General features: G+C 47.6%; 1 protein-coding gene across 3 annotated transcripts; it reads left to right on the forward strand.

The window, feature by feature from the left end:
- Positions 1 to 827: 827 nt before the first annotated feature.
- On the forward strand, positions 828 to 25,565 carry LOC109922280 (transcription factor ETV6-like). 3 transcript variants are annotated; one of them, XM_048607529.1, is made up of 9 exons: positions 835 to 937; positions 3,183 to 3,197; positions 5,282 to 5,405; positions 6,541 to 6,705; positions 9,121 to 9,252; positions 17,287 to 17,826; positions 19,022 to 19,164; positions 24,430 to 24,530; positions 24,870 to 25,565. In XM_048607529.1, the coding sequence occupies exons 1-9, from the start codon at positions 905 to 907 to the stop codon at positions 24,973 to 24,975; spliced, it is 1,359 nt and encodes a 452-aa protein (XP_048463486.1). In that variant the 5' UTR covers positions 835 to 904; the 3' UTR covers positions 24,976 to 25,565. The 3 variants fall into 3 exon arrangements, with proteins under 3 accessions (XP_048463488.1, XP_048463486.1, XP_048463489.1); XM_048607532.1 differs by having other exon boundaries at positions 837 to 937; positions 3,120 to 3,197; XM_048607531.1 differs by lacking the exon at positions 3,183 to 3,197 and having other exon boundaries at positions 828 to 937.
- Positions 25,566 to 25,829: the final 264 nt, after the last annotated feature.

The raw sequence follows: 25,829 nt of genomic DNA on the forward strand, positions 1-25,829 counted from the left end.
AACTGGAGTACCAGGAGGGGTTTCAGGGTAATTAACTGGAGTACCAGAGGGGTTCAGGGTAATTAACTGGAGTACCAGGAGGGGGTTCAGGGTAATTAACCGGAGTACCAGAGGGGTTCAGGGTAATTAACTGGAGTACCAGAGGGGTTCAGGGTAATTAATTGGAGTACGGGTGGGGGGGGGGTCAGGGGTTGCCCTGACACGGGGGGTAGGAGGAGGTGACTCTGCGGGGGTTAGGGGTGACTGCAGGAGGGAGTTACTGGAAGTTACTTCATTTGCAGACTCTATCCCTATTTCATGTTATTCCGGGTTTGTGAACTGCTTTATAAGAAGCCCGTCTGCCCAGTGTAATCGGCAAATACCAAGAGAATGCTTTTGTCCCTTTGTGAGTGTGACAGCCATATCTGGAGTGAACAGGAGGCCTTCCTGTGTGCGAGAGGCCTATGAATGCTGAAGACCCACCTTCCTTTGGGTGTCTGAGGCCTGTTTTAAAGCAGTACTGTCTCCCTGCTCCCTCAATGCTGCAGCTCTGTTTCCGGGTTGCAGTTCCCCTTTAAGAGACTGCTGTCCTCTTTCCCCGGCTTGTTGCTGCTGGGAACTCACGTCAAAGGTCGGCTGGAGATTTGTGACCAACCATGAGATCAAGGAACGTTTCGCTTTCCCTTCCCGGAAGAAGGAGTCTCGGTCCGGGATGTGATTCACAGGCGGGGGAGATCGGCAGCCGGCAGCCGCTTGGACCAGCATTTCCCCCGGCTCGGGACTGATCGATCCTTCCCGGAATCTCCTCCCGTATAGAGTCTGAGGCTGCTTCCCTTTCCCGGGAACAGAGGCAGAGAGAGAGAGAGAGACAGGGATAGAGGGGGTGGAGAGGCAGGGAGAAGTGAATCTGCGGACCTTGCCAGACATGTCTGAAGCTTTCACTCAGAGACACATCAAGGTAACAAGAAAGTTTGAAGCCGCGTGAAACCAATTCGTCGGAGAGAGAAGTTGAAATTTGCCTGACTTTTAATCCACTTCCTTATTGCAACCAGCATAGCGAAAAGTGTGGGAGCTTCGCATTTTTTTTCAGAATTTCACTTAAGTTTTGTCCATTTCTCTCCAGTGTTGGGAAATTCGCCAGATTATTGAGAATTTAACCACCTGGACGTGAGTTTCACTTCAGTGGTATTGATTTCGCTACAATGTTGGGAAATTCGCCACAATGTTGTGAATTTCACTACCTGGACGTGAATTTCACTCCCAGTGGTATTGATTTCGCTACAATGTTGGGAAATTCGCCACAGTGTTGCAAGCTTCGCTACCTGGTTGCTGCATTGAAGGTGGCATTCACAATGGAAAACGGGGAGCGAGTGTATGGAGGCTGGGAATACAGGAACTTCCCGGCCTCGGAGGCAGGGCTGCACTCCCACTTCTCCCGGATCGTGGCAAATACTTCCGTGAGAGTCGGTGATCTAATTCTGAAACACATCCCAGTCCCTGACAGGCCTCAGCCAGAGTGAAAACAAGCCCTTTAACTCTTTGTTTACTTGTGGTGCCACTCGGACTCGCTTTGAGCGTGTGTTTGTGTGATGGGGGTTCCCCAGACCCAGACCCAGTCCCGGGCCTGTGCTGCACTCGAGAGGTTCTGATCCAAGCAGCCAATGTTCTTTTGCTGAGAGAGGGTTTCACTGGCTCTGGCTCTTGGCTACTTTATTTCCAGGCCAGCCCGGAGGTTGGGCAGTGTGTGCCAACCTGCAGAGTCTGCTCCTCCACTCAATGGCTGATCTGATCATCCTGAACTCCACTTTCCTGCCTTTTCACTATGATCTTTGATTCCCTTGCTGATTAAAATCCTTGAACATACTTAATGACCCAGCTTCGACATCATTCTGCGGTCAAGAATGCCACAGAATGACTATCCTTTGAGAGAAGAAATTCTTCTTTATCTCTGTCTTCAATGGGTGACTCCTTATTCCAAGATTGTGCTGCCTGGTCCTAGGCTCTCCCACAAGGGGCAACAACCTTTCTGCATCTATGCTGACAAAAGCCCCTTAAGAATCTTCTATGTTTCAAAAAGGTCCTCTCTCATCCTTCTAAACTCAAAATTACCCAACCTCCCCTCCATACCTGGGATCAACCTAGTGAACCTGCTCTGGGCTGCCTCCAATGCCAGTATATCTTCCCTTAGATGAGGGGCCCAAAACTGTTCACAGTATTCTAGCTGTGGCCTGATAAGTACCCTGTATACTTTTATGTTCCATTCCCTTTGAAATAAATGCTAACATTCCATTTGCCTTCTGTATTATCCACAGATGCCACTAGGACCTGGCACAAGAGGGCAGTGGGAGTCAATATAGGCTGAACCAATGGAAAAAAATTATCTAGCTCACTATCCCAGGCCCACAAGTGAATTCAACAGGATGATTGTGCTTGAGAATTCTTGTGGAGATATTTGAGACGTGGAGATACAACGATGTTGTAGATATAGAGTTTGGGCCATTCTACACCTCAATGATAATGAAAAGATTACAGCATCTGCAACTGAACATTAATTGATGGGGGGAGGGGTGTGGATGGATATGGAGGATAGGAAATGAGATGGTTATTCCAAGTGGTTGGGAGTCAATAGTGTCCCACAGGGCTTAGTCTGGGCTCACCTCTCATCACTGCAGAATATTTAATGGTTTCAATATTGAGCTGGAGGGGGTGCAGTTGATATGTAAACTCCGTCAAATGCAAATTGGTCTCAGCAAGTGTGAGCTGATGAGTTTGGAGAGAAAGCTAGCAGTGATTATACATGACACACAGAGGGAATGAGAATCCAACTCCAAATGGTTTGTCCTTGGGAAGAGAGGCTTATAAATAAGTTAATGGTTTAATGTGGGAGCTGTAGAATAGAAGACCAAAAGGAGGTGACCAGCTTTCATCTCCTATGATTTATTCCCTGGGCATCTTTGGAGGCTGTGATATTTAAAATGTGAACACAGACTCATTTGGAGGTTTGTCATTACTCTCGCCTACTGCGAGCCGTCTGCTTTTGAATCTGCCTTGTCTTTTTAATAATTTTCAATACTCCCACAATATGTAATAAAGAAACAATTCTTACCCATCTCCCTTCATGTTTATATTCCTCACACCAGTGAACTGAGAATACTACGAATACTCACTGACTCGGAAAAATAACTCTCTCTCTTTCTCTACAGAAGCTGCCTGACCTGGTGAGTATTTCCAGCACTTTCTATTTTGACTTGTGACGCCCTACATCTGCAGTATTTTTCTTCTGTTTGAACTGCTGAAGCTATGCAGGAGCTTCTCTATTTTAAGATCCACTATGTGGGCTTACCTAACTAACTAGCACAAACGTGAGAGGTTGTTTCCCCTCATGGGAGAATCTAGGACCAGAGGCACCATCCTTAGAATAAAGGGGTGTCAATTTAAGACTGAGATAAGAAATTTCTTCGCTGAGGGTTGCGTGTCTTTGGAACTACCTGCTACAGAGAGCTGTGGAGGCAGATTTTTGAGAGAATTCTTAATCAGCAGGGAATTGAGGGTTACAGGAAAAAGGTAAGCAAATGGATGTGAGGAATGTTGGATCAGCAGGCTCAAGGGGCTGAATGGTCTACTCCTGTTCTTATTTCTTATGACGTAGGTGTCAGAGGATTTTGGGGTGGCATGGTGGCTCAGTGGTTAGCACTGCTGCCTCACAGCACCAGGGACCCAGGTTCGATTCCAGCCTTGGGCGACTCTGTGTGGAGTTTGCATATTTTCCCTGTGTCTGTGTGGGTTTCCTCCGAGTCCAAAGATGTGCAGTTTAGGTGGATTGGCCATGCTAAATTGCCTATAGTGTTCAAGGATGTGTAGATTAGGTGGGTTATAGGGGGATGGGTTTGGGCGGGATGCTCCATGGGTCATTGTGGACTGGTTGGGCCAAAGGTCCTGTTTCCACACTGTAGGGATTCTATGATGATTGAATTGCAAGGCTATGGAGTACAGTTGGAGGGTTAATGGTTGAATCCGAAACTGTGTCTAGTTAAGAATTACATTGGAGAGCTAGATCAAGGGAAAAGTGTTGTGGGAATTTGGATGGTCTAGTAAATCAGGACTCCTGACTGGAGGGTAAATGATGACGCACTACTTGTGTGGAGTGGCCAGCACTGGAGACTGTCATTGCTATGAATTGATGAGAATGCTGGATAATGAGGAGTGAACTTGCACAGTATGAGATTATGAAGCTGTTGTTGACATGGTTCTTGTTTCACTTTTCTGTGTTTTTGGCTAGTGGGTGGGGTCTAGGGAGGTACATTTAAACTACCATCAATCCTCAGCTACCAACTTGCCCAGTCACCCCCATAATACAGGAGATGGTCAGTACATATTGAAATCAATAACAAATAATCCATTCACCTTTCATTAAGTTGCCTAATATGTACACGTATTGTATGGTTGGTGAGGGCAGGCAGGTGACAGCGGGTATGCTGTGAGGTTTTATAAGTGTGGGTTGGTGAAGCTATCTTCTTGTGAGTGTGGTTGGTGGGGAGCATTCTATTGCTCAGACCCTGTAAAACACAGCACCTCTATACATCCAGCATCTGTCAGCCCAGTGCTCAGCTCAATGCAAATGCACACAAACCCCTCAATCAAAACTCAGTGCCACCCTGAGGGTGATCTGCATATACCTCCACAGACAACTGCTCTTTCTTGGTGTACCTTACTCATAGCTCAAACAAGGAAAACTTCCTTGAGATGTTGGGAGGACAGACCTGTCCCTACCAGTACTGTATCCCAGTGTTATACAGTGACAGACCTGACCCCACCAGTACTGTACCCCAGTGTTATACAGTGACAGACGTGACCCCACCAGTACTGTACCCCAGTGTTATACAGTGACATACCTGTCCCCACCAGTACTGCTTTTGACGTGAATGTTTGGGAGATGTATAACTCTGTGTGTGTTCTGTGTGTGACTTGGTCACGACATGGCTGTTGGCACCTTCGACAGGTTCATTAATCTATTCTTAACCTGTTCTGGTCCTGGGAATGTGAGGGTTTTGGGAGTGGGAAGGGGTTGGCGGTGGCTAAGTGTGGATGGTGGGGTGTGTATAGACTGGAGTTGATTTTCTGGTGGGGGTGGGAGTTGGAATTGGAGTGCTATGTGATGAGGGAGGAGGTTGGTTGGGACGAATTGGCAACAGGCAGAGAGGAAGGGGTAGATGGTCCCAGCTGGCTAACTCGTGTCAGGCAGAGAGTGAGGGGTTAAGGCCCCAGCTAACTGATGCTGTTGGGTTATGTCTGTTTCTTACAGCAGGAGAGAAACGCCTACACCCCCCCAGTTAGCCCAGTGCCAGCGTTTAGCAGCACCGTTCACAGCACTGTGTCTGAGGGCAGACGCATGGAGGATGGAACCTATACCCTCCCCAATCACCTCCGTAAGTAATCTTCACATGGAGACAGGAAGCTCTAGGCCGATCCTGACCTTGATAGTGGCATTGAAAGAAAATCCTTCCTTTCATCCTCAAAAGATCATAAAATCATCTTGTACAGCCTGACACTACGTTCCATCAGCCACACACCACCACTGCCCCCCCTTCCCCCTCTCGCCACTGACCACTGACCCCTGACCCCCACAACACCCTACCCCCACACCCCCACCTCAGCCCCCCACCGCCTCTGTCCCCCTGCCCCTGTTGCCCTGCCCACACTGCCCTGTCCTCGTCCCCATGCCCCCGCCTCTGTCTCCCAACCACATCGCCTCCCTCCTCTGTCCCCCAGACCTCACCACACTGTGCCCTCACCCTGCCGCCTCTGTACCCCATCCCCCACTGCCCCCCGGCTGTGTCGCACTGCCCCCAGCCCACCGCCTCTCGCTTTTACCCCTGCCACTCCCCCGGCCACCTCGCCTCTCGCCTCTTGCCTCTGTTCCACTGCCTGCCCACCCTGCCACTGGATCTGGCCCCTAGAGACAGGACGGTGCCAGTATGTGAAGCTTATGCGTTCCAGGCTGAGACCCAGAGATATTGCAAACAAGATGCTGGCTGTTGCCCTCTCTCGCTATCCCCTGCCTTCTCCAACCCTCTCCCATGACCCCCCCCTCCACCTGAATGTCACCCCCTTCTGACCCTTACTGCCTCCCACTCCTTGCTGCCACCAATCTTGCACTGCTTAACTTGTACCCTCTCCCAACCCTGAACCCCCCCACTTCGGACTGACCCTTGCCCTCGCCTCGTCTCGTCTGACCCGTACACCCCAACCCTGCCCTCACCGTGACTGCTGGGGTGCCACCCCCTTGACATGCGAAGGCAGCAGCCACTTTAGCCCCCCCGGCTGTCGTCATCCTCCTCCCCATGTCCTCTCTGAACCTTGGCATCATTTTCATCCACCCTCTGTCTGCCCATCGTGGGTGTCTGTGTGGAATGGTAAAGTGTTTGATGGGTAATGGGAAGGCAGGGTCATGGCATGTTTCTGAAGATGGGTCATGGGATGTCACTGTGCCTTTCTGAAGGTAGGTTATGGGGAATTGGGATTCTGGGTCTGGCTGAAGGCTGTCTCTGTGTTTTGACCCAGGCCTCCAGCCCATGTTCTGGAGTCGGTTGGACGTGGCACAGTGGCTGAAATGGGCGGAGCAAGAATACTCTCTGCGGCCAATGGAGAGCGAGATGTTTGAGATGAACGGGAAAGCTCTGTGTCTGCTGACCAAAGAGGATTTTCGATATCGGTGCCCGCACTCAGGTAACATGCTAGTGGGACAGAGTTGTGGGAGGGTGGAAAGCACATTGAGTTGGGGAAGTGAGGGGTGGGGTGGGGTGGTCATGCTGGTAAGGACAGAGGTGAGAGACAGGGACAAACCTTTACCTGGGACCCTGAGGCAGAGAGTGTGGGTGGGCTGATGGGGCTGATGATTGATTGGGGTTTGTGTGCAGACCCTAATGTGAAACATCTCCCCATGTTCCCATCTGAAATGGGAAACCCTCATTCTCACCTCTCCCACAAGGGGAACCATCCTTTCAGCATCTATAGCATCAAGTCCCCTTAGGATCTTGTATGGCTCAGTAAGATCACCTTTCATTCTTTAGAACTCCAATGGATAAGGGTTCAGTCTGGACAACCTTTCCTCATTAGCTAACCCTTCCATTCCAGGTAGCAGTTCTATAAACCTTGTCTGAACTGTTTTTAATACAATGACTGTGTATCCTTCCCTGAGTACTGTCCACAATTCTCCAGATGTGATCTCACCAGAGCTGTTTTTTGATTCTTCCTGCAAAAGTATGGGGAGGCGATGACCTTATGGTGTTATCGCTGGACTGTTAATCGAGAGACCAAGATAACATCCTGGGGACCCATGTTTGAATCCCGCCACGGCAGATGTTGGAATTTGAACTGGATGGAATATCTGGAATTAAGAATCTAATGATGACCGTGAATCCATTGTTGATTGTTGGGGAAAACCCATTTGGTTCACTAATGCCCTTTAGGGAAGAAACTGCCTTCGTTCCCTGGTCTGGCCTACATGTGACTCCAGACCCACAGCAATGTGGTTGACTCTCAACTGCCCTCTGGGCAATTAGGGATGGGTAATAAATGTTGCCTAGCCAGTGAAGCCCTCCTCCTGTTAATGAATAAAGGAAAAGAAAAGTTGACAAATTCACGTTTTCCCACATTCTACTTCATCTGCCATTTTTTTTGCCCACTGTCCTAATGTATCTACATCTTTGAGTGTTCTAACCAAATTTAGTAACCATATCCTTGTTCTCTTCCTCCAAGTCATTGATATAAACTGTAAGGGAGTGTTTGCTGACATTGGCAGTGATGCATGCTCATTGGGGAATGCATAGTTCCCAGCATTGACATCATCACTTAGACTTTACATGACGGTGTGCCCAACGTCACAACAGCAAGGAAATGCCTGCGTATCTGAACTGGAGTTTCACTGGTGGGGAGAGGGAGCAGGAGGGGGAATGCCCACCTCCCTCCCCAACCCACCCCACCTCCCCACCCCACCCCCCCCCCCCCCCCAAGTCATTGATCCCCCCCCCCCCCCCCCCCCCCCCCCCCCCCCCCCCCCCCCCCCCCCCCCACCGCCCCTCACCGCCCCTCACCAGAGTGAGAAGGAAGAGGCTCCAGAAACTGGTTGGGAGTGCAGGGTCCTCTGTCTCCCTTCCATCCTCCACCTCTCAGATGTCTCCAAAACCACCAACGTTCACCACCCCTCCCAACCAGCCCACTCTGCCACTGCCCCTCGAGCCCTACATCCTGATCGGTCTACACCCCCTGTCCCCCCTACCCCATCCCAATCTTTCTCCCTATCCCAGGCCACATCCCCCTGAAACCTGTGCATGCACAATTTAAAATGGTGTATAATGTGCATGTCAGTGTCAGCGAACACAGAGGAGGTGTCTGCACTGATCCCTGTGGCACTCCTTGCCAGCCTGAAAGTGCTCTCTTTATACCTACTGTCAGCTTGCTGTGAACCAGTCAAAATCTAGACGTGTTGATATTTGTCCTGTAGATTCTTAGCTGTCATTGGGCGCAGTTATCTTGTTCAATGCCAAATACACTAGATCCAGAGCTCTCCTTTCCCCACCTTGCTGCTTACTGCCTGAAAGAACTCTTAATAAATCAGCCAAACGTGATTTCCGTTTATGACAAACATGTTGATTCTGCTGGTGTGTGTTGTAACTTTCGAGATGTTCTGTTATTACCTCATGAAGAGCGGATTGTAGTGTTTTCCCTTTGACAGACGTGGCCTGTAGTTTCCGGCTCTCTGTGTCCCTCCTTTCTGGAATAATGGTGTCACATGAGAAAATTTCCAACTTGCTGCGACCTTTCCAGGATTTAGGGAGTTTTGGGATGTTAAAACCAGTACATTCACTATCTCATTGGCCACTCCTTACTAGGGCTCAATCCAGAATTCAGCTGGGGCTTGAGCTTGTTATGGTCAAGTGTTTCTGGACTCTGTCCCTCCCTTCCCTCCATGGTTTCTCCCATCACTTACCACCTGTGTTCTCCCCCTCCCTCTGCTGTAATACCAAATGGTTCTGTGTCTTGTTTTCTGATGTCCTTGTGATGCACCTTGGTGGTTGTTGCTATTTTAAGGCTGCTACGTAAATTCAAGTTGTTTTTGAAGTTTTCTTGCTGCATCCTCAGGAGACGTCCTCTATGAGCTGCTGCATCACATTCTGAAGCAGAGGGAGTCCCCAGTCTGGTATCCCCCCTTCCTGCAGCCAGCCAGTACTACGCACAACCCAGCTGAAATCATCCTGCACAATCCTGTGGAAGGTGAGTGCTCTCTGGCTCCAGGCTCAGGCTTCATGGTCAGGCCTAGCTGGGTGACTGGAGTCTGACAACAATTTGGATGGAGCCCAGCCTCACTCTCAGCTTTATTCTCCCGGCGACAGGGGAGCCGTCAGCGATCACACGGAACCCAGGAATTGGGAAGAAATCAGTTTACAAGTGTAGGAGCTCAGTTATCATCTCTGGGATAGATTCTCAGGAATACTCGTTTGGTGGGGCAGCAGAGAGCGCAGTTCATTGGGCCAGCCTGGAGAGAATGTGAACAAACTGGGACAATTGAGTGTGAGGGAGCCAAGGGAGGCAGAAATGTGGGGGGATAAAGGACACAATCCTTAGCAAATTAAAACAAAAAGAGATGAATATATGAACGGGAGGAGGCCATTCAGCCCTTGAGCCTGCTCTACCATTCAATATGATCATGGCTAATCATCCAACTCAGTCCCCTATTCCCACTCTTCCCATACTCTTTTATCCCTTTAGCCCTAAGAACTGTATCAAATGTAAAACATTGAATAATTTGACCTCAACCACATTTTTGTACCAGAGAATTCCACAGGCTTACCCTCTCTGCATGAAGAAATTTCTTCTCGTCTCTGTCCTAAATGATCTATCATATTGCTCTTAGACTGTGACCCTTGGTTCTGGACTCTGTGGTCATTGGGAACAGCCGGCATTTACCCTGTCTAGTCCTGTTAGAATTTGACAGGTCTTAGTGATTTTGTTTTAAGTAGAAGCCCAGTGTGTGTATGCTGTTTGTAGTTTAAAATTTGAGTTCCAGTTATCATTCTGATAATTCTATGCTGCACATCTTGCTGTGAGGCCTAGATTTGCTCTCAGATCTCTCTCATGTTGTCTCACCAGTATATTGAATAGATAAAGCATTCTTGTTGTCTGGCTATAAGGACCAGCATTTCACGAACCTTTTTGATTTGTTTCAGTGCCTATTTGCAATGTTTTAATTTTACCTGAAGCTCCAAGTCTCTTTGGATGTGCCCTTGTTTCTAGCTATCATTTCAAAAGTGCCCTGCTCTATTTAGGTCCAAAGTGGGTGACCACGCATTTGCCTGCATCAAAATCCATTTGTCACAATTGTGTTCATACAAGTGATACCTTTGTAATTTCACATTTCCATTTCCATCCTTTGCACGGTCTCATCACCAAATTTAGACATCCGACTTCCCATCCCATCATCCAAGCTGTTAGTAAATCCAGGTAATTATAGACCGGTGAGCCTGACGTCAGTGGTGGGAAAGCTGCTGGAGAAGATACTGAGGGATAGGATCTATTTACATTTGGAAGAAAATGGGCTTATTAGTGATAGACAGCATGGTGCAGGGAAGGTCATGTCTTACCAACTTGATAGAATTCTTTGAGGAAGTGACGAAGTTGATAGATGAGGGAAGGGCTGTGGACGTCATATACATGGACTTCAGTAAGGCGTTTGATAAGGTTCCCCATGGTAGGCTGATGGAGAAAGTGAAGTCGCATGGGGTCCAGGGTGTACTAGCTAGATGGATAGAGAACTGGCTGGGCAACAGGAGACAGAGAGTTGTAGTGGAAGGGAGTTTCTCAAAATGGAGAACTGTGACCAGTGGTGTTCCACACGGATCTGTGTTGGGACCACTGTTGTTTGTGATATACATAAATGATCTGGAGGAAGGTATAGATGGTCTGATTAGCAAGTTTGCAGATGACACTAAGATTGGTGGAGTAGCAGATAGTGAAGGGGACTGTCGGAGAATGCAGCAGAATATAGATAGATTGGAGAGTTGTGCGGAGAAATGGCAGATGGAGTTCAATCCAGGCAAATGCGAGGTGATGCATTTTGGAAGATCCAATTCAAGAGTGAACTATACGGTAAATGGAAAAGCCCTGGGGAAAATTGATGCACAGAGAGATCTGGGTGTTCAGGTCCATCGTACCCTGAAGGTGGCAACGCAGGTGGATAGAGTGATCAAGAAGGCATACGGCATGCTTTCATTCATCGGACGGAGTATTGAGTACAAGAGTTGGCAGGTCATGTTACAGTTGTATAGGACTTTGGTTTGACCACATTTGGAACACTGCGTACAGTTCTGGTCACCACATTACCAAAAGGATGTGGATGCTTTGGAGAGGGTGCAGAGGAGGTTCACCAGGATGTTGCCTGGTATGGAGGGCGCTAGCTATGAAGAGAGGTTGAGTAGATTAGGATTATTTACATTAGAAAGATGGAGGTTGAGGGGGGACCTGATTGAGGTCTACAAAGTCTTGAGAGGCATAGACAGGGTGGATAGCAAGAAGCTTTTTCCCCAGAGTGGGTGACTCAATTACTAGGGGTCACGATTTCAAGGTGAGAGGGGAAAAGTTTAAGGGAGATATGCGTGGAAAGTTCTTTACGCAGAGGGTGATGGGTGCCTGGAACACGTTGCCAGTGGAGGTGGTAGAGGTGGGCACGATAGCGTCATTTAAGATGTATCTAGACAGATACATGAATGGGCAGGGAGCAGAGGGATACAGATCCTTGGAAAATAGGCAACAGGTTTAGATAGAGGATCTGGATCGGCGCTGGCTTGGAGGGCCGAAGGGCCTGTTCCTGTGCTGTAATTTTCTTTGTTCTTTGTTCTAAATGCAGTGAATAATTGAGACCCCGGCACATGTTCTTGAGGGGCACCACTAACTGGTTAGAATAGCTGACCATCTGATTTGCTCTGCACCCTGCTGTGCAGCCAGTTTCCTAACCAGGTTCATTAATTCATGAACTGCAACTTTAACATGTTCTAAAGAGGGATTTTATTAAATGCCATCTGCAAATCTGAACATAAATTTCTATTATTTCAAAAATGTCCAGTACTGTTTAGGCCCAAAGTGGGTGACCACACATTTGTCTGTATTAAAATCCTATTTGCCACAGATAAATATTTCATAGATATTCTCTTGCTCCCTTTAGCCATCCCTTTGAAAAATTCAGTCGCATTTGTCAGGCGTGACCTATCCTCCGTGCTGGTTCTGTCTGGCCAGCTAGACATTTTCAAGTTGCTCAATCTCTCAATATAGACTGAGATAACAAAATGTCGAGCTGGATGAACACAGCAGGCCAAGCAGCATCAGAGGAGCAGGATGGCTGAGGTTTCAGGCCTAGACCCTTCTTCAGAAAAAAATATAGACTCTTGTGATTTTCTGATGGCCAGTGTGACAGGCTGACTTTCCTCGTTTCCCTCTGTCACATTTCTGAGATGGTGGAATGGTGGGCAATTGTCCAAAGATTTGCAGGTTACATAGATTGGCCATGCTAAGTTGCCCTGCAGTGTTCACGAATATGCACGCTAGGTGGGTTAACTATGGCAAATGTGGAGTTACGAGGATAAGGTGAGATGCTGTTCAGTGGCTGGGTACGTACAGACTTAATGGGCCGAATAGCCTGTATCTACACTGTAGGGATTCTATGAATTGTCATGATCCAAGTGATGGTGACACTGGACAAATCAGAGATCTGAGAAGAAGCTGGCTTGACCAGTCATAAAGTTCATTTTTCTAATTTGGTTAACATGATGGTCAGTCACTGAATATAGCCACATGAGGCTGCCAATGTATTTTTTAACAAAAGATGTAAACTAGTTACATAAAATGATGAGTAAAAAAGCTATATATGTGTATAACAGCTTAGAAAGATCTTAACATAAACATCCAAAAGAGAAAGTTTTCCAACAATATCTTTGAAAGGCATTCAACTCCAGGACAGTTTGCTCAATTAATTTTCTGCATATTCACCACATCAGTTTTCTCTGTTTGTTCCAAAAACTCTGAAATACAGCTTTACTCACTGACTCTTTCCATAGGAGGAGTCCTTTTACTGCTGAAACAGCTTTAAGACAACTTTCTAGCTCTGTTGGCCTGAAGATCCCTTTCCAACTCTTGTTGCCTGAAGATTTCTATAAACTAATCGCCCCTATCTTATGCTGATTTGTCACCTTTCTCTGCTGAACTCATTGCTATTGACTTTGACCATCTATGTCTGTAGATCATAAAACTCAACTTTGTAAATATTAAGGAACTAACTCCCCAGGTAATTGATTTGGCTTAAGACACGCGTGTTTTTTTTAAAAGAAAGGGCTGACTTTAGTTCATTGTTCCAAATGACTTTCTGACCTTTTCTTAATAAAAGTCACTTTCACAGAACTGAAAACTGAAATTTGTTTTTCCTCCAGTTTTGAATCCAAGTTCCCAAATAATAACAAGGACATGATAACCTTTCATCTCTCTGTCTATAGGAATTGTTCAAAATAGCTCATCTAGAATGTTTTCTCCCACTTCATGTAAACCGTGGGGTTTATCACAGCTTCTTACTATTTATTTCTCCCTTACAGTTACTTTGTTTCTGCCGAATTTTGTGAGTTCTTCTCTCCAAGGCTATTTAACATGCTGCCCTCTTCCTGTACTGTATAGAATTCAACATGTCTACCATTCCCTGATTGGGCTTGGGCTGGATCGACTGGGCTTGTACTCGCTGGAATTTAGAAGAATGAGAGGGGGGATCTCCTAGAGAACCCTGATGAGACTGGACAGGCTAGATGCCGGAAGAAGGTTCCCGATGTTGGGGAATTCCAGAACCAGGGGTCACAGTCTAAGAATAAGGGGTAAGCTATTCAGGGCTGAGATGAGGAAGAATTTCTTCACTCGGAGTTGTGAATATGTGGAATTCTGTCCTACAGGAAGCTGTTGGGACCAGCTCATTAGATATATTCAAGAGAAGCTGGATGTAGCCCTTGTGGCTAAAAGGATCAAGGGGTATGGAGAGAAAGTGGGAGTGAGATACTGAAATTGCATGATCAGCCATGATTGTATTGAATGGTGGTGCAGGCTCGAAGGGCCGAATGGCCTGTTCCTGCACCTATTTTCTATGTTTCTGTGTCATTGGAGAAGGTCCCCTGGTCAGATTTTAAGGGGCCGTGGGCTGATCATTTTAGCTACTTGTTAGTTTAAATTCCGTATTCTCTGTGGTTTGGGAGGAGGCCATTCAGCCCATCTTGTCCATGTTAGGTGACAACAAACCTTTCAGCCTAATCCTATTTTCCAGCTCCTGGTTTGTAGGTTTGGATCAGTACCTAACTTACAAGAGCTATAAATCTACAACCACTTTCTCAATGTAGTGAGTGTGTCTGCCTCTGCTACCCTTTTAGACAATGAGTTCCAGGTCCTTATTACCGTCTGGCTGAAAGCCTTGAATCCCATTTGAACTTTTACCTCTTGCCTCCTGGTTATGGGCCCCTTGGCCGAGGAGAATAGATCCTTCCAATGCACTCTGTATCCATCATCATTTATTACACTTCAATTAAATCTCCCGTCAGCCTCCTCCGATGCAAAGAAAACAGCCTCAGCTTATCCAATCTTCTTTCCTTTCTAAATTCTCCAGTTCCACCAGCATCCTTGTAAAACTCCTCTTAAATGCAATCGCATCTTTCCTGTAGAGTGAGGACCAGGACTGTGTGTGGTTTCTCCAGCTGTGCCCTAACTATGTTCTAGCACAACCTCCCAGTTCCTGTATACACTGCCTTCACTAATAAAGACAAGTCCGCCTGCTTAACCACTTTATCCATCTGCCCATCCACTTTCAGGCATTTGTCAACTTGAAATCCAAGGTCCCACTTGCTCCCCTGTTCCTCCCAATAACCTCCTATTTATTCCTCATTCCCTCGTGTTGTTAGCCTTCCCCCAAATGCATTTCCTCACTCTCTCCTGGATTCCATCTTTCTGCTGTTCTGCCAATCTGAACCATCCATTGACAGCTTTCTCCTTCGTTATTATCCACGCGGTCAATCTTTGCACTGCTTGGAGTCTCCTCAATCTTACCCCATACATTCAAGTTCCAGTCACTGGTATAAACCCTGAACACACCCTGTGTGCCCTCCTGCTGTGCCATTGCCATCCCAATCCAGCTACATTGCCATCACACATAGCCCTCTACTTCCTGTGGCCGAGCCAATTTTGTTGGATTGCTGTGGATTCCTTCATGTAAATGCCTGATTGCCCTCTTCCTAATCTCCCTGCCCCTGAGGTAAACTGTAAGGGATGTGAGACAAGGAAGAATGGATTGGATGGAGTGTGATGGCCAAACAGGCAGGTTTAAACCAAGTAATGCAGAACTCTGTGCTGTCCATATCCTGGGAGTGTTTGATGGAGATGGTGTTGAGAGAACTTTACTTTCCCTTTATTTTCAGTTTAATAAAAAAGTAGAAAGGCACAAGATATTGTAATGAAGGCCTGGTGTGATAGAGGCACTGTTTCTCCTGGTGGAATGGGGCGTGTAATAAAGAATAAGGTAGGCCCAGGAGCTGAATGTTCCTGGTTACAAATGAGAGACAGAGCAAGGGAAAAGGCAAGAATGCAGGAATGGGAAGGAAGCTGCAAAGAAAAGAAATCTGATTAGAGTTGATGAGTTTATGTTTTGGGAACACATGATGGGAAGGGAATGGAGGGAGGGATATGTAGGTGAGAGACAGAGAGAGAGAGAGCAGCAGGAATAAAAACATAATTCACCGAAGGAATTCAAAGATAGACTTTCTGGATTAGTCTGTGTTTAAGTTCAAAAAGAGGAGGTGGTGGGGAACTAACTCCAGGAAATGTTTAGGGAGATTTGGAAAATGGAGGAGCAGCAAAACATCTAGGGACCAGCATGCCTGTAAAATTGTGCTTCTCATAAAGCAGGAGAAAGGGTTTAAGACTCAGGCAGACCCATGAGAAAGTGCTTGCTTCAGTCAGATAAAATTAAAGCTAACTCACACTAACTCAGAAAAATGGAGACAAGTTAAAGACAGAAGTGGGGAAGGTTCAAAGAGTAGAGAATTCCGATAAAGACTAGACATATTCCCCTGAGGAATGCTGAACGAGTAGCATAGTTAAAGAGGGGGAAGAGGCAGAATTTCTTCACTTGGAGGGTGGGGAATCTTTGGAATTTGAAACCTTGTACCCCAGAGTTGTGGAAACTTGATCATTGAGTAGGTTCAAGACAGAGATTGATAGGTTTCTGGAGACTAATGACATGAAAAGGGAAGGGATATATTGTGGGAAAGTGGCATTGAGGAACTGATCAGTCATGGATCCAGTTGAATGACAGAACATGCTTGATGAGCTGAATGGCCTCCTCCTGTCCTAAGGTAGCACACCAACACCTTCTAGGGCTGTTAGAGATAGGGGACTGTCTACAGGGCAACAGTAATGTCCTCATCTCATGAATGAATAAATGAAGGGATAATACTGGAGCTCTTATGATGGGAGTTAACTAGTTTGCTGGTTAAATTTTATACAATGCTAATGTCTCCCCAGCTCCAGTTCAAGTGCTGCCGCAATCTGGAGGGGAAACGAATAAAAATTCACCGAGTCACTGCCTCTGAGCTGAAGCTGTCATACCTCACTGCCTCTGTTCCCTCCCTTGGATAACTCCTTTTCGAAAAGACCCTTGAGGTCTTGAGCTGCTTCCTTTGTGTAACTTACTTTGTGTGTCTGTGAGTCCTCCTGTAATAAACCAGCTCAGATTCTAGTGAGCTCAGTCTGTCACTGTAGCTTAGGGAACCAGTTCATGCTAGTCACCTGATTAACTAACTAACTGTGGTTTTGTTCAGCCCTAGGCTTGTTTTGTGTTGAAGCAAGGGTAAATTACACTATTTACGTTTATACCTCCCTCCGCCCTCCACACTTGGCCCTATCCGCACCCAGGCTCTCCACCCCCATGCCAGTCCCTCTGTACCCGCCCCTGTTCCTGATAACAAGATTGCCCATACCAGCCAATCCCTACCCCCACTCTGCTCTCATCCGAAGCCGCTGGTCTAGGTCCCTCCCTCAAGTCATCACCATGTTCCTCATTCTCTCCCTACCCTTTTCCCTGAATCCCTCAATTGGTCCTCCACCCTCTTGTGGATGCCGATGCTCTCCAGGGGTTGTTGGCAGAGCTGGGTGCTAGGGTTGAATTCTCTTTTTGTTTGGGCTCTAACTGGGTGTGCCTGTTGACCGGTGCCGATGTTGACCATCTCTTTCCTGCCATAGACTTGCTGCACAGAAACGCCCGGCCCTCAGAGCTGGGGAACCTTAGGAATCCGCCCTCGCTGGCACCACTCCAGAGATTGGTCCGGTCTCCAGCTGGTGTCCAGCGCCACTCGTCTCCGGAAACAGAGCTGGAAAATGCACAGAGCCTCGTTCCGGCGTGTGAGAGGAACCCGAGCCCTGCATCGCAGGCAGAGAACACGCACAACTCCTCACCAGACATTGAGCAAAGACTGTCCATCTCACCTGTGGATGAGAACCACTGTCCATTAGGCAATGACAGCATACTGCCAACTCCCAGGAGAAATCTGTCCCCTGCTGCAGACACCTCCCGAGTTATCCAGTTAATCTCCAACTCCACGATGAACCCGCTGATGGCCTCTGGCCGACAGCCCACAGAGTTTGCCTCGAGAATGGCCAACCGGAACTCTCACAAGGAGCGGCCTCTGAACCTATCCCGAGAGGAGCTGTTATACCGTAACCATGTGATGATTCCCATGCCAGCCCCAGAGGAGCCTCTGACACCCCTGGGCAGAATTGCAGGTAGGAAGGCACACAGTCTCAATCGCCAGCTGAGGACAGTCACCAGGGAGATAGAGAGAGGAGGGGGTTGGTACTGTGAAGGGCATTACCTGCCAGAATTCAACCCTGACAGCAGAGTGGGTATTTCCACCCTGCCATCCTACAGAGGACCAAAGACGGATAATTCAACCCCCAAACCTGGGGATGGGATGGGGTCTGCAGTGAGTGAGTGTTCACCTCCCATTCCTCCCCCAGCAGTGGGCACAATGTTCCCCAGCATTTTGCTGAGGGTCTCTGCAGTTTTGCTGAGGGATCTGAGGCTGTTCTGCTGTCAGTGACTTGGAAGGAGCTGAATCTCTTTCAGAGTGTCCTCCTGCAGACAATGGCCATGTTTCCGTCTGTGCCTCTTGCCTGCTTCCTGCTCCTCTGTGTTACTGGGGTGTGGCTGCACACGTGGAGGTGAGCTGCCCTCGGCTGGAGGTTGGGAGGAGAATGGTGTTTGGGTGGGGTCTTGGGGCAAGGGAGGGGGGAGCTCTCGCCTCCCTCTGGCTGCTTGGCCATTCCGCCTTCTGGAAGCTGCTGGCCCTCGATGTTGGTGCCATTCAGGATATGGTCTCCCTTTCAATGTTGAGTACCCCCCATGTCTCCAAGATGGCAGCAAGGCCAGGAGCAGTCTGGCTCCAAGGGGAACACCTGCCACATACTGAAGGGACTTGATTCACTGAGCTGATCAGCTGTATTTACCCTCACATCTGCACCTGGAGTGGCCACATGTGTTGCTGTGAAGGGTATGGCTGGGCAAATTTGCCTTCTTCAGCGTTGCTCCTCCTCAACGTAGTCACTGGTGTATGTAGGAAATTTGATCACTGCTTTTAACGCAGCAAGATCCCACAGTGTGAAGATAAACCCTTCAGATGTGGATCAGGGGATAAATAGCAGGCATACACTTGGGCGCCCGTGTCTGTGACACCCACTGGGGCTCATCTGAGGGACAGACCTACAAGAGGAAGCAAGGGGTTGGATTTGGCATCTTGTCTCAATATAAGGGGGGGGTCATCGACACATACCCTTTTGGCTCTGAGCAGGGCATGCTAACCACCCTGTCCTGACTCGGTCAGGAGGTGGTGCCCTGTGAGAGGGGGAGTTTAGCCCAGATCCTGGAAGCAAGTTGGTTAAATGTTACAGATCAGCAATGTTTCTCTGGCTGACCCCTTAGACTGCCGGCTGCTGTGGGACTACGTTTACCAGCTGCTCTCAGACAGCAGGTATGAAGCTTTCATCCGATGGGAGGACCACGAATCCAAAGTTTTCCGAATTGTGGATCCGAATGGCCTGGCCCGGTTGTGGGGTAACCACAAGGTAAGGGCGTGTTTCGTGCTCACTTGGGAGAAGGGAGCCTGGGTCTGTGATGGCGCCCCCCTCCCCACCCCCTGGCCTGTGTCAACCCTGAGCATGAATGTGTCACAACAGTTAATGGATCGAACTAACTGGCCTCTTCATGGAGGATTTGAGAGAAAACTGAACAATGTTTGAAACAAAAACCAAAAGAACTGCGGATGCTGTAAATCAGGAATAAAAACAGAAGTTGCTGGAAAAGCTCATCAGTCTGGCAGCAACTGTGAAGACAAAAATCAGAGTAAACGTTTGGTCGAAGGACTCTGAGGAAGGATCACTGGACCCGAAACGTTAACTCTGATTTTGTTTTTTCTTCACAGATGCTGCCAGACCTGCTGAGCTTTTCCAGCAATGTTTGAAAGAGTCTGACTGGGCGAGGGGTAGACAGAGGGAAACAGGGAAAACTGGGCATGGGGGACAGGGGGAGATGGAGGAAGGAGAGGGGGGGGGGGGATGAGGGGGGGGGGGGGGGTGCGAAATGGGGAAATGCAGGACAGGTGAGATGGGGAGGGGTGTGCACAGGGAACCTGGGGTGCAGGGAGGCAGGGCTGTAGATGATATTTGGGGTGGGGCACGGGGAGATGAAAGTAGGGGAGCTGGGTGTGTAGACTTGGGATTATGGACTGGGGAGTATAGAGGACAATTAGCCTTCCTTTTGTGTGTGTGTGTATGTGTACGTATACATGTACAGGAAATGCTAGTTTATGTCGTTGGGTCTCCTGTTACTGAATGATTGTGTCTTAGAGATTGTCCTGAGTGGAGACACGTTAATGAGTCTCTCTGATCTTGGGCTGTAAATCAAGATCTGATGGAATGGCCACTGGCTCTCTGACACTCCCTTTCCCACCATCAAACATCAAGGATTGCTTCCAGGACAATCACTGACTGGCCCACCTGTGGAGATGTCCCCTCCTCACAGAGCACCCTTGTACCTCCTCCACCTCCTCCTGGCTGTTCTTGCTCTCAGGAATTTCTGTCTCAAACTGCAGACGTTTCCTCCAGGGTTTAAACATTGCTGCTGTTTTGGAGGGTGGGGATGGGGTGGGGAACGGGGAGGGGTGGAGATGGGTGCTATGTAGAACATTCCCTGTTCCACTCCCAACCATGGACTCCCCATGCTTTCGTTTTCCAGTACCATCCCTTACAGGAAATGGAAAATGTCACTGGCTTTGTCTCCAACTTCCGTCCTTCTTTCTCCTTCACCTTCGTTTCTGACTGTTTCTTTCCCTTCCTTGACTTCTCTGTTTCTATGAGTCCATGGATTATCCATGATAAACTGGAGCCCCTGGACTACAATTCCTCAAATGCTGCTTCCTGTAAAGACTTCCTTCCAACCTCTCAGTTTTTCTGACTGCATCATGTCTGCTTTGGTGATAAATCTTCTGTACCAGTCTCTGATGGCTCTTCCTTTTTCCTCAAATGAAGACCCACCCTGTCATGGTTGAGAAGGTCCTTGACTCTGTGTTTTGCCTTTTGAATCACTTCCTGTTTCTCCCGGAGCCATCAGAGCATTCCTGTCATTCTCCACCTCCAGTCTAACAACCTCTTGATCCAGTACATGATCCTCTGTCATTGCCGCCACCATTGCTTTTCTCAAGGCCTTGCCCTTTGATGTTCCTTCAGCAACAACCTGGTCCATTCTCCAACCCCTCCCCACCAACTTTCCACGGCACCTTCCCATGGTTGTAGAACCTGCCCCTCAAGCTCCTCTCATTCCTGCCCAAGTCCAAAACCCTCCTTCCAGGTCAATCAGCGATTTTTTTGTTTATTTTTGTTTTTTTTTGATCCAGATCTTACTCTAGTTGACGGCATTCATTGTTTATGATATCATCCATTCTACAGTGGGGGGATCTACGACAGTCTGTGACTGCAAAATACTCTACACTGGGGAGATCTACCCTAGGCTGAGAGACTGTGATCTGCTGTATATTGAGGAGATCTACCATTGTTGGGGGCTGTGATCTATTCTCATTGGGGAGATCTAACACAGCTGGAAATGTGATCAACTTTACACTGGGGGAGGTCGAATACAGCCTGGGTGACCACCTTTCCTAAAGATCTATGACAGTGACGAGGATGAGCCTGAGTGTCCAGTCATTTTCTTTCTTCACCTTGCTCCTAATCTGACCCCTCTGTCCTTGACCTGCTCCAGTCTTTAAATGGAAGAATAGCATTTCGTCTTTTGACTGTGCACTTTATGGCCTTTGGGACTCAATATTTAATAATTTTTAGACAGTAATATCTACTTGTTTTTTTTTGTGTGAGTTTATTTTTGCTCATTCAATCTGTTTTTTCTCTCCCCAATCACCTCCCCCACCCCACTTGATTTCTTCACTCTGTGTTTGGGCAGCTGCTGTTCTGCTATTCACACATCATCGAGATACATTTCTTTGTTTCTTTACTTGATCTCAGCATGAATCCTTTTTGTCATTTAACCTTTCCTGTCTTCCAACCCATGCTTTCCCACTCCTCTCCCTCCTTCCCCTTTCATTTACTTTCTTACATCCCCAAATTTTCCCAGTTCTGAGGGAGGCTCTCGATTCGAAACGTTAACTCTGATTCTCTCTCCCCAGATGATGCCAGCCCTGTTGCGTTTCTCCTGCGTTTTCTGTTTAGATTCAGATTTCTGGCATCCCCAGATTTTTTTCTGCTGGTTGAGATTGTGTCCTTTGTCTGTTCTAAAGAAGTCTGTCAGTTTCTTACCTTGTTGTTTTGAAGCTTTATAACCTTATGAGGAAGCTCTTTCAACCCATCCACTCAGGCAGTTCCTCAAGGGCCTTCTGGTACCGGCTCCCATTGCTGATGATGACATCGCTCATTCAGATACCTTTTGAATGATGTTGAAAAGCTGAATCCAAACCTTCTCTTGACGTTGCACACAGGAGTCACTATATGCCTCCTTTCTACACTCCATTTAACACCCAATTGGCTAGGCCAGCATTTATTGTGCGTCCCTAATTGCCCTGGGTGTTGACTAGAATGTTTGAAAAATGGTCTTTAAACTTCCTGGTGCTCCCTCCTTAATAGTGTTGTGGGTCTAGCTACACCCCAAGGCCTGCAGTGGTTCAAGAAGGTATCTCACCACCACCTTCTTTAGGCAAGTAGGAATGGGCAATAAATGCTGGCCAGCCAGCAAAGCTCACGTCCCCAAATGAATATTTAGAATTTTTATTTTGTTTATAAAGCCCTTTCATTCACCTTCTCGGTCATTATCCATTCTGTCCCATACCATATCCAATCTTCAGCAACCTTTCTACATTCAAATTTGCTTTTAGTATTACAATCCAAGTTCACAGATGATACAAAAACTGGAGGGCTGTCAAGTAGTGAGGAGGAGAGCCTTAGACTACAAAAGAATATAGACAGTTAGTCAATGGCAAATGGAATTCAATCCAGATAAACGTGAGGTGATGGACTTTGGCAGGACGAGCAAGGTAAGGGAATACGTGATGAACGGTGGTACCCTGGGAAGTACTGAGGATCAGAGGGACCTTGATGTGCATGTATACCGGTCTCTTAATTTATCAGGACAGTTAGATAAAGTAGTTAAGAAGGTAGATGAGATAGTTACCTTGATTAATCAAGGCTTAGAGAATTAAAGATTACGAGTAGGGAAGCTTGAACTGTATAAAATGTTGGTTAGGCCACAGCTAGAGTATTGTGTGCAGTTTTGGAATCCACATTATAGGAGGAATGTAATAGCACTAGAGAGGAGGTGCAGAGGAGATTTACCAGGAGGTTGCCTGGGTTGGAGAGTTACAGTTATGAAGAGAGATTGGACAGACTAGGGTTGTTTTCCTTAGAGCAGAGGAGATTAAGAGGGGACATGATTGAGATGTATAACATGGAGGGGGATAGATAGGGTAGATAGGAAGAAACTTTTCTGTTTGGGTGGAGTGATCAATGACCAGGAGGTATAGATTTAAGGTAAGGGGCAGAAGATTTAGAGAAAATGTGAGGAAAAACTTGTTCACTCAGTTGGTGGTGGGAATCTGGAATTCGCTGCCTGTAAGTGTGGTAGAGGCAGAAACCCTCATAACTTTGAAAAAGTAGTTAGATGTGCACTTGTGATGCCAAAGCATACAAAGCCATGGACCAAGTGCCAGAAAATGGAATTAGAATAGTTAGGTGGTTGCTTTGACTGGCACAGGCTCAGTGAACCAAAGGGCCGACTTCTGCACTATAGATCTCTGATGGCCAAGTCTTCAAATTCTCCATTACAGTTTAATTTTCTAGGCTCGGCCAGAAGAGTGCAGTGCGTGGTGCCTCATTGATAATCCTCAAGTGAGTGAGAACCCAGGTGAGGTGGATTGAGGGGGAAACCATGTTGAACCATGAAGGCACTGAGAATGTGAATAGCTTTGAGCCAGCTCCTGTGTCCTGTGGAAGAGAAGTTCAAAGACTGACACAGAGAGAACAAGTTCTCTTCATCTTTAAGTAGAGACCCTTTATTTTTAAAATGTGACCCCCACGAGGGGAAACATCTTCTCCTGTTCACCCCACAAGTTCTCTCAGGGTCTTGTATGCTTCACTAAGATTGCCTGTCATTCTTCCCAACTCCAATGAGTATAGGTTGAGGAGGTTTGACCTTTCTACAGAACAGACCTGCCTTTGTCTCCTGGAATCAGTCTCATGAACCTTCTCAGAACTGCCTCCAATTTAAGCATAAGATTAGGTTAGGAGGCTAAATAAATGCACAGTATTCTAGGTATGGTCTCACCAGTATTCTGTTCAGTCGTAGCAAGACTTATCCTGTTTAATACCCATCTGTCTTGCAATAATGGCTAACAATCCATTTGCTCCCCAAATACTTGCTGCGTCTGCCTGCTAATGGTTTGCGATTTGTGTACAGGACACCTAGATCTCTCAATATGTCTGTTTTTTGCAGACTTGCTCTGTTAAGGGATGAACTGAATTTTCTATTCTTTGTACCAATGTGGGCCACATCACATTTTCACACGAATCAGTGATGAGAATGGGACATGGTGCCTGGGAGTTACTGCCATTAAATGGGATGGTGAGGATGACGGACATCACAAGGTCGGTCTATTTCTGGAATATTCCTAAGCTGTTGGCCACAATGAACCCACCCCTCCCTGCCCCCACTCCCTGGGGATGGAGTGTTCAAGGTTTCTCCTGCAAACAAGGGGCTGCAGTGGGGTTCTCTGTCTGCTTCATGTTTACATGGTATTGGTGTCAGTTACTGACCTGAGCTTCTGTCTGAAACAGAACCGAACAAACATGACGTATGAGAAAATGTCGCGAGCTCTCCGCCATTACTACAAACTCAACATCATTAAGAAAGAGCCTGGCCAGAGACTCCTGTTCAGGTAATGACCAGTTGGGGTGGGGTGGGGGGGTGCGGGGGTGAGGTGGATGGTGGTAGTGGGGCGTGGGTCTGGGAGGGGTCCCCCAGCTGGGTGGAGAGACTAGTCTGGTGTAGGTGGGAATATCTTAGGGGTGGCGGGGCATTCTGGAGGTGCAGTGGGGTTGCTGGGGAAGGAGGCATATACAGATTGTGGATCACGGGGAGGGGGCAGACAGGGATTGGGGGGATGGGGCCAACTGGGGATTGGGGGTCTCAGGGAGGGTCAGACAGGGACTTGGGGGTATGTGAGGCTCCTGCTTCCTGCCTAAACCATGCTGCTGTCCCCCTTGTTGTTTGTCAGGTTCATGAAAACTCCAGATGAGATTGTGAACAGTCGGTCTGATCGCCTTGAACACCTCGAGTGCCAGGAAATGGAGGAGCCTCTGTACCAGGATGAGGAATGCTGAGTGCTGTGACTGGGACGTCACCAGACGTGGAGGATGTGCCAGGCTATGGCAACTGTCAGGCTGGCAGTGCCACTGTGTAAGAAGGTGCTGCAGACACTGAGACCCACACTGTTGTCCAGTGGATCCCTGTATCTACCCTCCATCAGCTGCTTCACAATGTGATCACTCTCAGCCTTTTGCTGGACCAACAATTGGTAGAGAGTGAGGGCAAGCAGGGTATCAGCCTGGAATCTGCTCTCCGCTGCCACCTCACTGCGGGCCCTGAGATACTGCCAGGCTTTGTGAACCACACCAACTTCCTCACACCACCAGGGACTGTGGCAGGCTGCCAGTGTGGAACAGGGCCTGTGTTACTCTGTGTCACTCTGCTCAGTGCCAGAGAGGCCTCCCTGCTGACCAATGCACTATTTACCCTTCATGATCATAAACTTGAATTTGTAGTGATTCTTTTTTTTAAAAAACTGCACAAATGGAGTCTCCATCTCCCTTTGAACTCATACTGAGGATCTACATTTCTTACTAGAAAACACACTTTGTAATGATTCTTTTTAAATAATCCTACATCTGGAATTAAAATGAGAATGATTGGATATGCCTATGCTGCTATAAAGCTGGAGTGATCTCTCTCAGGCTGGCTTGGTAAATCACATCGCTGTGTAGCACAGCACATTGTGACAGGCATAGGCTTTCTGTTAGTGAAAGACAACTGTTTCATCCTCTCCTGGTCTTGGTAAGAGACTGTATCAAGTAGTCATCAACAACTCTTCTGTGTATTGAGATAACTAGGTGTAGAGCTGGATGAACACAGCAGGCCAAGCAGCATCATAGGAGCAGGAAAGCTGACGTTTCGGTCC

Source organism: Rhincodon typus, chromosome 18 (assembly GCF_021869965.1).
Source record: "Rhincodon typus isolate 14 chromosome 18, sRhiTyp1.1, whole genome shotgun sequence".
Classification (NCBI taxonomy): Eukaryota; Metazoa; Chordata; class Chondrichthyes; order Orectolobiformes; family Rhincodontidae; genus Rhincodon; species Rhincodon typus.